The sequence below is a fragment of the Vanessa atalanta genome, chromosome 9, assembly GCF_905147765.1.
Source record: "Vanessa atalanta chromosome 9, ilVanAtal1.2, whole genome shotgun sequence".
NCBI lineage: Eukaryota > Metazoa > Arthropoda > Insecta > Lepidoptera > Nymphalidae > Vanessa > Vanessa atalanta.
In genome coordinates this window covers 9,898,699-9,911,801 of record NC_061879.1, presented here as the reverse complement: position 1 = coordinate 9,911,801, position 13,103 = coordinate 9,898,699, and the positions used below count along the sequence as shown (strand labels likewise).

The 13,103-nt window shown below is 31.5% G+C and overlaps 1 protein-coding gene across 2 annotated transcripts in view; it reads right to left on the bottom strand.

The window, feature by feature from the left end:
* Positions 1–13,103, bottom strand: part of LOC125066446 (anaphase-promoting complex subunit 11-like) — a 41,104-nt gene that overhangs the window by 26,021 nt on the left and 1,980 nt on the right. Inside the window, exons 1-2 of one of the 2 annotated variants that reach the window (XM_047674517.1) lie at positions 10,681–12,275; positions 8,474–8,657 (exon numbers count right to left, since the gene is read on the bottom strand). In XM_047674517.1, coding sequence (XP_047530473.1) covers positions 8,474–8,657; positions 10,681–11,903 — 1,407 coding nt within the window. In that variant the 5' untranslated portion in view covers positions 11,904–12,275. Of the gene's footprint in view, positions 1–8,473; positions 8,658–10,680; positions 12,276–13,103 lie in introns of those variants that run through there. The other variant, XM_047674518.1, reaches the window with a different exon arrangement.

The following is a 13,103-nucleotide window of genomic DNA, read 5'->3' as shown; positions in this document are numbered from 1 at the left end:
TTAAAGTTGTAGAAAATAAATATAATGATAATATGTACTTAATGAATATTGAAGATCTATTTGTACATCACATGGGTATATTATTACGTAGATGCTATCTCGTAAATATCGTATCTCAATATGATATACAAACACTGTAGCAGACGACATTTAGTGAAAATCGAAGCTTGTCTCGTATCGACAGAATTTATAAGAAAATTAAGAATATACGCGTTGGTAAAGATGTTAAAAAAACCATCATTGTCAAACTACGGTGGTGTCTAAATCATTACCAGAAATAATACAGCTTGTAATGTTTAAAATATTTTAATTACAATATCTTAATTAGAAAATGAATTTAGCTATGTTAATATTATTAAGCACACTTGTAAATGAGGTAATTGAACTTAAGGAAGTCATTGCGTCATTAATATAACTAGTATTATTAGCGGTAATGCTGAAGAAATTCGAAAGTAACATGTAGTTTAGAACTAGTTCTTTTTAAAGTCATAGATTTAGAAACTAGACCGTAAAATTATATTTTTACCGAGCAGAATTTTAATACAATAATAAAAAGCCATATTTTTTTGTACTTTTAAACCAGAAGTAGAAGCATGTTCGGAGTTTTAACCGATGCAAGCTATATTAAGCAGGGTCAGGTTTATTACGTACAATGTTAAATTCCTCCAGTAGCTTATAACGCTATAGATCCAGAGGTCCTGAAAACAAAGCCCTGGATCGGGCCATCAAACATTTTTAGGGTTTTCTGTCAAGAAATTCTTATACTATCCTATTGATCATATATAAAGTTTGTAGTATTTATACTTCCATGCTTCGCAAAGGACTTAAAGCCTATGGTCCTGCGCCCGAACTCTCAGGTCATGTCCGATTGCCATAGTATTGAATAATGAGAGTGTGAGAACAGAGAATGTGAAGTGTATTCACATAAACTGCTGTAAAACAACTCTCAACTGTGCACGTTGACTTATTGATTTTTATCTATACTGACGAAACCATCATGAGGTAACCTGGATTTTTTTGATAGAATCCTGATCACAATTCATGCGACGTAACAGATTATGACATGGTAGAAGAAGCTTAAACTCATTGCTTGGCTGACATTGACACCAATAAGTTTTTATAAACATTATTTTCAAATGATACGAATAAACACAATAAAAGCTGTTAGACAGCACGTGTAACAGCTTTTAAATGTCACAGCTGTTATGAAGCATTTGGAGCTGAATCATATTGTCCAAATTAACTTTTCTATTACGTAGTATATTTCAATACTGATACAGAAGTATCGGTTTTGAATATACTTCGAGATGTGACGTAGGGATATTTTTAGGTTTTATCTATGGAGCCACTAACGTAAATGAAGTTTCGTAGCCGTCTTTCAAGATTTACACCCCAATTTACAAGATTAATGGACCGTTCTGTAGATTATGTAGTTGCGTTAATGTCTTTACGCTTTGTGTTATTATTTTTGGTATATAACAAATCGAGATTATCTCTATACATATTTATAGTATCTCTAACTTTGTTCAATTAATCTTAATATTAGATTCAAACAACGTTAATACTTTAATGGCTACATTAGACACAATAGTTACGTGATCGTCTGTAATTTTAAACGCTCTAAAAACACAATCATATTGTTCAAAATACAATATTTACATTTCTACCAGTTGTTCTCCACATTCCTATCTGCGTATTTTTTTCTCTGAAATCACGTAATTTATTGGTCTGTCCTTATCCAGGTCACCTAAATTTCAAATCTCATTACGTCAGAGTCAGAATGTCTGAGCTGGTCCCATCCTCTCATCAAATATACTATCGCTAATCAGCAACATTTAATGAATGGGCAGTGTTGACCACTTATTCATCAGGTGCCTACCTAATTGAAAAATAACAAAAAATGTTACTTAAATATTAGAATCACTTTTGCATTTTCAATATGAATATAAAACGAAACAAACCGTCAATCATGTCTATGATTTATACCAAAAAAAACAAACATTCGTTGTAATATATACGATCACGGATCTACGCACTTCGACTTGACTATTATCATAAAGAACGTAAGTGTAGGATGCCAATTATTACAAGGTCTCCAAGGCTGCGTGTTGCACGATAATTACAACCTGTTACATTCAGTTCTAAGATATGGGAAAAGGAAAAATAAAGACATTTCAAATATATCAACGTTCTAAATACTATTTGTTTTAATATATATATTACAGTAAAACTAAAAGTAAAATCAATTTTATTGTATCCACGGCTGGAATTTTTTATAACACAAAGTTGTTCAATTTGTTAAATAATTCAATAAATGTAGTGCTTTGCGGTATTTGCGTCATAGTTACACTAGCCTTATAGCCCGAAGGTTTTTTTTATACACTACCTAGAACTGCCTAGAAGAATTATAATTGATCTTTCATAAAGCAAACTATAAATAATTTTATGGTATTAGATATTAAAAATATGAGTTCTCATTTTTAATAATTCAAAAAACATTCCAACAAATAGATGTCGATAATTAAACTATTTTAATAACATGTATTATTAAAACAGTCGTATATATACTAGTTAAAATTTTTCGACTGTTTTGTAGGAAAATAATAATAAGTACCTATAATATCGAATGGCCGAATCTTTATCGCTATGCGTTCGTTATAAAGCGTGTTATATTCGACCTTGTGATACATACCTAAATAACGATAGTGAAACTGCTAATTGTTATTCATTTCGTAGATCTATATAATTTATAAAACAGTTTGATTGATATGCACCCGGCTGCTTGTCTTGTCATGTACATTTTTTACTTAACCTTTTATTTAAAAAATCAAATATATATCTTAGTAAGTCATGCCTAATATAGTTATATTAGTTTTGATATTTGTAAAATATGATCAGTTTATAGTATTAAGGACTTGAACGCTTAATTGAAATGTCGAAATGCCTTAAAAAAAACTGCAAATGTAGATCAATGAACATGCCATATTATGCGTATCCAGTATCCACCAATCCGCATTGCAGCAGTGTTGTGGAAAATAATTCCAATCCTTCTTAAAAGTTCAAGCAGTGTGGTGGAATATGGTTAAACCTTCTTAAAACAACCTTTTACAGCCTGTTACTTTTACTTTACATAATGGCAGTTCAAAAATAAAACTGAGCAATGGTTCGCTGATTACATATAACTAAAGAAGAGGTACATTTGTCTTTGCCTTCAGTTATATTAAGAAAACATTATTTAGAAAAGATTAATATCATGTAAAAAAAATGTAAAGTAACATTAAATGACAAAACAAAAGGGTTGGATAAAAATCTAATAGCCACTTGATGTATTCGTAAGAAAAAATGCATCTGCGGTATTAGCGCAGCGCAATTTGGACTTATCACTTCGCCCACTAGCAGCCATTACAGCGAATGGTGGATTTGGTGACACAACGTTGGATAACGTTCCGTCCAGGACAACAATATTTGTAAACACAGTAAGTAACGGTCTTTCCTTGTCATATTCATTAATGATTTTAAGGCATAAAACATAAATTATAGCATAGTCCTTTTATTTATCCTCATCTAGGTTCCAGAATACATTAATGCCATATTTAATCACGATCGGTCCGCTGAATTAATCACAATCATGAAAAAAGTTATAGACTTAAATACTTTCGCATTTATAATATTAATATAGATAACGCCCTTCACGCTCGAATGAAACCTTATCGCATCGAGAGCAGACCTATTTTTATATAAACAAGATTAATTTCTAGGGATTCTTTAATAAAAAAAATACTATTGTAAATAGATACAATTCTTGGTACATCGTGTGAAGCTGGAAGATAATATAGGAAGGATCGTATGAAATCAAGTCGTCTTCGTTTTCATTGTGTCATTAGATCTTGGACATAACAAATTCATTAGCAATTGTAAGCTTTTCTAGTCTTACAGCGCTATTAAATATAACAAAATATTTCAGGAAAACGAACATGATGTTTACGTGTTTTCGGGACTTCCCTAACATCCTCATCATTATAATTGCCCTTATGCCATTTATTCGAGGTCGGTTTGCTGTATTCCAAACACTGTAAGAAAAAAGATCTGGAAACTTTCACGAATGGCCGTCCGAATTCAATCCTTTTTCATGAATGATAGATAATATTATTAGATGAGATTAGAGCAAAAAAAAACAAACAAATGTTTTAGTTAAACGACACCTTGTGATTGAGTTACTCTGGCGGACACCAGAAGGCATAGAACTTTATGTGTATTGCTATGATACATAGTTGTACCTTATATAATTAAGATGGGCATAGTTTTTTTTAATGTATTCAAGACATTTTCATCGTCCCTTAGTACGCTTATCAGTTCAACGCTAGAAAAGGGGACTTAAGGAGGTTAAGTTGATAAACACATTGTTAAAATTGTGTATTTCTTACAGTTCGAGAAAACAAGTCGACGATGGGTTATTAACTTGGTTTAATATCCGCTTCGGGTAATAATGTGATATACGTGCTATTATATATTTATGCTATATAATGGCTACATCAAATCAAAGAAAAAAAAAACAAAATAATTAATTATTTCTTTAAAATAAGTCAGAGCCGTATGGTTTCCTACAGCGTAAAATAGAGCGACTCCAAGCATGTGGGTACATAGAAAGCTGACTAAGACATTTTTACACATCAGCACTTACAGCCTCGAAACTCCTAAGATGGCGGGAAATAAGCAGAATACCGGAAGCAAAAGTATGTGTTTGCTGGCTTTAGGCAGGTGGTGTCATCACTTTTTTTTATCGTAGCGATCGTATGACTGCGTCGACGAGAAATAAATGAAACAAAGGGGAGCGAATGATTATTCTACGAATTTAATATAAATAGTTCTTTAGCGAAGCAAAATTCAAACGACATTTCAAATGAAACATAAACAAACTCAGAAATACTTGATTTTAATCTAAAGTGTAACAAGTGTTCACGATCACACATTAGAAAAATTATTAACTAATTTATGTACTCATACACGTAAATTATGATTATTTTAACAAGGAACTAGAAGCATACAGGATAAGTCGGGTATAATTCAAAGCCATACGAACAAAAACTTAAAAGGAATTCTACGAAATCCAATCCCAGAGAAGGAAGAGTGATATGCTAGCATCGATATGAAAATCCAAACCATTTTTTGGTATCGATAAAAATGGTATATCTATATATATATAATAAAATTGGCGTGTCTGTTTGTAATATTAATAATAATAACCGCTTTTTACTAATTGCATACGTATGTATCCATCAAAATGTCATTTTTTAAAATTTTTGTCTGTCTCTTTGCTCCGTCTAATATCTGGTACGGCTGGACCGATTTTGACTGGACTTTCACTGGCAGAAAGCTGATGTAATAAGGAGTAACTTAGGCTTAAATAATAACTTTTTTGTTAAATTCATACGCGTACGAAGTTGCGGGCACATCTAGTTATATTCTATAAATGTACATTGAGGTTGAATAGCAATATTATAAAGTCAATGAATTAAAAAAGCAAGCCATGAATTTACCGATAAGCGTTTTAATTGCGAAGGCTATATTGCGTGAACGTTACATCCAATTACGTCGTCCTACGCATTACTTACGACTTATCGGTCCTACCGCTTACGCATTAAAAATTAGAGCTAAGCTTTATCTGGACTTAAGCAAATTGAAACAGCGTCTTGAACTAATATTACCTTTTTATTAATTAGTTATGTTATTACTTGAGCAATTTCTTACTTTCATTGCGACAAATTAAATTATTCTTAAATTTAAATCATTTAAAATTACCGAATTTTCAATGAAATAAGTTATTTAATTATGAAGTGTAATTAAAAAAAAATGTTATGGATTGAATTTTACAATATTCAACTATTTATGGATCACTAAATGACAGCTATTGTTAGCCATATTAGATATTTGCCAATTTGAAAGTGTCTATAAATTTTCCAATACCCCATTGGTTGCATTATTTTCATTTAATAAATAATTGTTTTCAAAGTTGATAGCATGAAAAACAATAATAATTTAGGCTAAGCAACTTGCCCAATGCTGATCGATAATTATTATGAATAAAAAAAAACAAGACAAAAATTGCCTAATACACTTTCATACATGCACATTATGTACGAGTTATTTCATACATATTATGTACGAGTATAGTTCTATATGCACGTACCATCATATAAAACAGGGCGAGATCGGGTCTGTTTTTCTTTATTAGCTATGCATATCCGCCTTTGCCCAAATAAAATCGTATAATAGCTTCCTCAAAAAACGTACAGGCAGTAGTTACATTACGGTCAACGATAACGAGCGATAAACTATAATGAATGTGCAACATCTGTTTTTTATACTGCAACCATACTTGTTTCTGTAAACATTATTTATTTCATACCTTTTATAAAATCGAATAATGTTGCAATACGCTTAGCTCTAACACGTTTAACTTACCTATTAGCAAATAAGTATTTCGAATAAACTTTAACATTTATCTCATATGCCAAGTCGTTAAATTTTCATATATATTTTTAATTATTTGAGAAAATTCGATATTCCGTGAACAGGTTGTTGAAAGAACCTACGCATTAGTAATATACATATTAAACATATTATATACGTAAATCAAGACTCAAGAGAACTATGTCGTTGCCCAAGAAAATCGTCGGGAACGGTTATCGTAGGTTTTTCAGATTTACAGTCTGGTTTGCCTTTTGGTTGGATAATATTCAAAGATAATTTCGCGTCAAAAAGTAATATTGGTGGTCCTATAGCTTGGTAACTTCATTCATTTTAATCTATCCCTTGGATTAATTCCCTTTAGATAAGGGAAAAACAACACATAATATTAATAAAAGAGTTTTTATATGTACAGTTACATTTTACAGTTTTATTGTATGCATATATTTTTTCTGTGCTTAGAAGCACCAATAGGAATTTAACATCTGCATCAACCGTATTCAAGTTTCCGATCTATTTTCGTGTCACGAGTTCTAGTTTTTATAAAACAACTCTATACGGCAAAACGATTCTAATGGCCTGCTTTTAGAAAGGATGTGAAGCGTGTTCTAAATCTTTAACGAATTCTGTTCAAATATTTTAATCAAATTATTTATGTTAAACTAGATTCTCTGACATACTATCAAAACGTTTACGTTTTCTTTAAATTATTTTGTGATTACGGGAATATAATAACATTGGAGGCATTCCAAGGGAGCACTTTGGGCCCATCCTAGTTTCTTTACTTTATCATCAACATAATTCATAATAAAACTTAAAATAAATGTTTATTACTCAATAAAGTAATTTAATTTAAAAATATGTCCCGAGAAAAGTTTAAAGGACAAAATGTTGTTTCTTGTCAATTACAATTAATAAATCGGTGGTAGCTTTGAATTTATTTTAACCTTGTTATTTTATAATCGAAAAGAGCTCTTATGATAAATTGAAAAATATATTTATTAATTAATAGATGAATGATAATTGTATCCAATAATTATTGCATTATTCTTGTCTGTATTTATAATTTAATACACAATGAGAAATCATTACGTCAGGTTTGCTTAAGACATGTTCATACATTGTGTACGCTGTTCCAGCAATGTTGGGACGTATAATTGTAAGTAATGCGTTTCTACATAGTTTTCAAATTAACAGTATCGAAAGGAAAATTCAATAATTGCAATCAATTTACTAATGACACTAAAGAGATTCCTTAGTTTTTTGTCTAAAACATTTTATCTCGTTACAATTAAAAAAAATGAAGTATGTTGTTTTTTTTTTAAAAACGGTCGTTTCTAAACCGTTAACCTAAGTTTAACCTTTATAAAAACTTATTTAAATTCTTAAACACGTGTCAGAATATCAAAGGTCAGTTACAAGTTGCAAGCTAGACCCAAAACGCACTTGACCGATTTCTTGACGACTTTTCAGCCGTGAATGAACATTCAAACACACGAGCTTGTTTAGACATTTTATAAAATTAGCTCTTGTAGCACGTGGCTTTCGTAAGATCGCTAAATTTTTTATTATACACAAAAACTTTGAAAGAAACACGGAAGTTTACAATTCGTATAAACATTACCTAAAATCTGTTACAAACATTTATATGAAACAACGGTTTAACAAATTATTACGATTAAAATGAAATAATAATAGCAAGTAAGTAATTATAATCTATGATAATATTTATCATGTTTACAGTTTATTTACGATTAAAACATACTATACGAAACGGTCTCCGTCCAGCAAACTAGATTTTAGATTAAACTGGCTATCATATTGTTCACTGACATTTAGACCGATAAAGTTATCCTAAGTTGTATAATTTCAATCATAAAACAATATTTCCAAAATAAAACGATTAACAATATGTCTAGTGTTTAATAAAATAGAAATTAAAAAAAATTGTATAAAGAATACTTTATTTTCTTAATAATAAATTAATAAAAATTAACAAACTTACCATTTCCTTTTTCAAATAGACTAACTGCGAGTCTAGATCCGTCGGATGATTGTCATCAGCAGGTGCTGGTGCAGGCGGATCTCTGAGATCAGGCTCGCCGTCAGCGAAGCCACTGAGGCTCTTTGGCAACGGAGGCAGACCTTGCAGCGACATCGTACTGATTGCTCGAAACTGCTTGCGTAGTCTAGTAACAAAATTTCGGTTTAATAGCTGTGTTTGATTTGAGAATCTAAGATAGTTTTAGTAAATAAAAGGTAATTAACATCCTGCATATTTCACTCCACTGTTCCACTGTTTATCAAAAACACCTCTTGAGGAAAAACTTTCGAGTTTATTCTACCACGATAGTTCAATACGGGTCGATAGATACATATGTTGCAAATTTTCAAGCGACACATAAAGTTTTCGTTATGTTTCTCTTCACAGTCAAGCACGAGTTTAATTAAAAACAAAATAAAAAAACTTAGTTGTTTTTGGACAGATTTTAAATCAAAATCTTAGGTGAAGAGTTCCTTCGATTAGAAAGGTATAATATATATCTAAATAAATATTCCCATATAAAGCATTCATCGTCATTTACATTAATAATATCTTCATAGTATGTACGTATACAAATATTTTAAAGAATATACTTTAATAGAAGGCTCGGTGCAGATGCGCAATGGATATAATTAGTGGCTGGGCACAGTGCATGTGACATTTTAAGTGTACCAGAATTTAAAAATGATTAGATAACATCATTGCATACATTTCTCTGTACCTTGGTATGTTTCTTATAAAATTAGCATAATTAAATTAAATTTTAAATGTATATAGTTAGTATTGTAATAAAGAAGTAAACGTTTATGGTTCAGTTTTTTGGATCGACATATGACATTTTAGAGCTATAATATACACGAGCACGTAAGATAAGGAGTCGATTTTAATTACAATCTATGTCTGGCCGAATTCCAGATATTTCGACCAATGTTACAATCCTCCGTCAATAGCGGTCAACTGTGATTATATGCTTTCTCTTATATTTACAGCATATCGTATTTAATTGAAAACTTCAAAATGAACACATCACATATAACACAACAGATTTTAAGGTAGCATAGAGATTATATTTTTATGTTGATAACTGAAATCTGAAATCGCACTGATATAACCTATACCATGGTTCAGCCAAAATAACTAATTAATTAGACAACTTGTAAACGACGGTTGTATATGCAGCATTATATATTTATTAGTCGGTATACTTAAGTAGGGTTTAAAATACTTGCATAATGTAATTTAAACGTCATGGCTAGTGGGAGTCCCTAGAAGTGCATGTTACTAGGCTCACCTCGTGCCATTTCATAGTTTGTAATTTGTATAACATCGATTGCGGTAGTAATTTAAAAAAATGGTAGAATGTTAATACGTCGTTGAGTATACAATAGGTATTTATTAACATCGCGCAAGAAATATGTTCAATGTATGATAATGGAAAAATTTGGGAAATATTTTAAACAGACAGCCATCCAACTAATTACTTATGAGATTAAAGTATGATAGAAGCGAAACTTAAATATGGTTAGGGCTCGTACCAAGAATTCATAGCAGTACTATATATATACTTCTGCTGAAAAGGTGTCATTTGTTTAAAGAAGTATTTACGACTACAATAATTCATTTTTATCATATGAATATTTTTAGAACATATTTCATACCACAGGACTTTACCTTGGTGATACATGTTTTATGGATAATAATAATCGATTTAATTGCTACTTGGTTGGCGTATTCATTATTTCTGATTTTTTATTCAACGGATTTGCTTGTTAGATTATTTAATATTGTGTCAAAATTAAAAAAAAAATTAAAATCGGATGATAATAATGAACAATGCCGCTTGATAAACTATTATAAGTTATGATGTATTTTTTATGTTATGTCATAAATTTTATTCATTAGCAAACTGTACAAAGATTTAATTACGAAATGCGAGTTTTACAGTTTTATATACTTATATATAATGTATATTTCGAAACCGTCAATGTCATTACGTGAACCAATTACTCATAAAAGATTATTTGATCTTCCTAAAATAAAGTAACGTAAGAAAGTATTTCGTTTTAAATTTTTTAATCGATTTTTTTTTGCAAATATTTAGGTTATTCTGTCACAAGCCGGAGTCAAATGTATGAGGGGAATCTATAATAAACAAAGATTATTTATACCTAGATTTGAGATCATCGTCTTGTATGTACGCATACGCTTGATCATCTTCAGTATTGCCGCTCGTAACCGAGATTGCATAGTTGTGTTCCGAATCTGAATCACACTGCATGTCATAATTATCCTTGATGTCTAAACATTCGGGAACGTTTGATTGCGACCTCATTGTTTGCAGTTCATATATTAACATTTCATGGTTATTCATGTCCTTCATCATTTCGTTTTCGGACGAGTCGTTGCCATTAGTTAGGTTCGTAGAATCCTTCCCTTTATCTATAACGGCATTCGCTTCGTCTTTGTTATTGTTTCTACTCGCGAGAATTTCTGAAATAAGCATTTCGGTTACTCTTGATGTTTTTCTTTCGAGGGAATTGTTGTTTTTATTTAAAGCCTCATCCTGTGTGTTTTGTTCCGAATTATCTTTAATATCTGTTAGGCCATTGAGTGGTTTCAGTGTTGTGTTCTGTAATCTGTCTTCCACACTTGGTATCTCTGCTACTGTGGCATAACATCCTTCTGTACTCGGACTTTGCGGAGGCTTCGCATCTACTGGCAATGTATATATACCAATTTCCGGTTGCTTTAAGTATCTGCTCTGTTTAACATTTTTTTGTACAAGTGGTAAGGGTTTCATTGGTTTTAACTTAGGTTTTGGTGACATAGGAGGCGGTGGAGCTTTGCGCAAGGGCAGAGTTTTTTCGGCGAAACTAGAAGATTTGGAAACTTTGCACTTTGAATCTTGATCTAATTTATTAGAGGTAGATAAAGATCGCACTAAAATTTGTTTACATGTTTTGACTGCTTTGGAATTCAGCGATTCACTTGATTTATTAGATGTTGGAGATTGAATCGAGCTACTGTCACTTGAGCTTCTCCTAGAGTTTTGACCACTTGATTTCCTCTCATCAGATGAAGAGCTACGATCACTGATAACGTCTTTTATAAATGATTTGACGCGCGCGAGCCCGTTTTGTCGAGGCGACACGGAAGGTTTAGTCGGTGTCGAATTCCTATCCAAAGTTTTGGCCTTCGATGAAACATGATTGATTTCATTTTTAGTAAACGTTTTACTTTTAGACAGCGTCGCCTTTGAATCCGCAACAGCTTTTCTCGTTTTCGCCAGAGCTTCAGCCACCATGCTCTGGCTAGGCCTCGGTGGTACAGGTGGGGGTCCTTTTATTTTGGTGGTCTTCATAGGATGGGCGTTTGATTGTACCATCAGCATGCTTAAACGAGGCGTCACTCGGACAATACTATAACACGAACACTATAGTATAATGAGCGCGGTTATATTAACATCACGTAAGTCACGCGCGTAAGCTCGGAGCGCTTGTTTGACGCGACCGTCCCCGCCCGTACGCCACTCAGACTGCGGCATACGCTGATTAATACGACCACCGCGACGCGATTGTCGTCCCTCTGCACACAACTACTTTTTTATTATTGGACAACCACAAATAACTTTGAATACATTCCGAAAACGAATTATATTTTTATTTTGCAAACTCAATTGTGTATTTTCTTATGACGTAGTATAAGACGGTCAAACAATGAATTGAGCCACACATTATCTGCGAAACGATTGTTTACTATGAGAACGAACGCAACACTACCGGTTCGGCGCACGCCACATTGCATGGCGGCTATTGTAGGCTACTTTTGAAAGCACTTAGTGACCTATTGTTTTATACTCATCCAAATGTAACAACAGCTATTTGTAAGAGGGAAGTTAAATGTATACTATTACTTTACTCCTTATAATCAATCTTATACTTGGGATAAAAGTAAGGTTTATTTTTATTTTTTAAAGTAAATAATTTCCTCATAACTTAACGAATTATCTATACTTATATTATAAATGCGATAGTAACTATGTCTCATACCTCTTCTATTATACCTTCTCTATTATCTAAGTTTTTTTTTTTAATATTGTTTTTTTTTTTAATTGTATTACTGTGATGTTTGTAGACTTTTTGTGTTTATTTTTTCTATTTATTATTATAATAACGTAACCCAGGTGAAAACCATAACAAAACTTTTGGGTTTCCATCATTTCGGGTTATTTTAAATTTTGAAGTTCCAAATGATTTTTGTCTGATCAAAAATGACATAGATATTGTTTCATTAAAATGGGTTTCATTAGAAGTAAGTAATAAATTACATTAAAAGTTCTATTGCTAAGACATATTTTCATACGACATATTAAGTTGAATTATAAAACTGAAATCAAGCACCTTTGTTTGAACTTGCAATCTTTGGTAATTATTCTTGTGTTGTTATCAAAGGAGTCGCTGCAGCACAAGTATGACAATATAATAATCAGTGGTAATAGTGTCACATTTTTTTTTACTTTGTTTTGTGATGTTAATAGGATATAAAAAAAAATATACTACATTTTTTTTTATTTTTACATAATATCTTTATA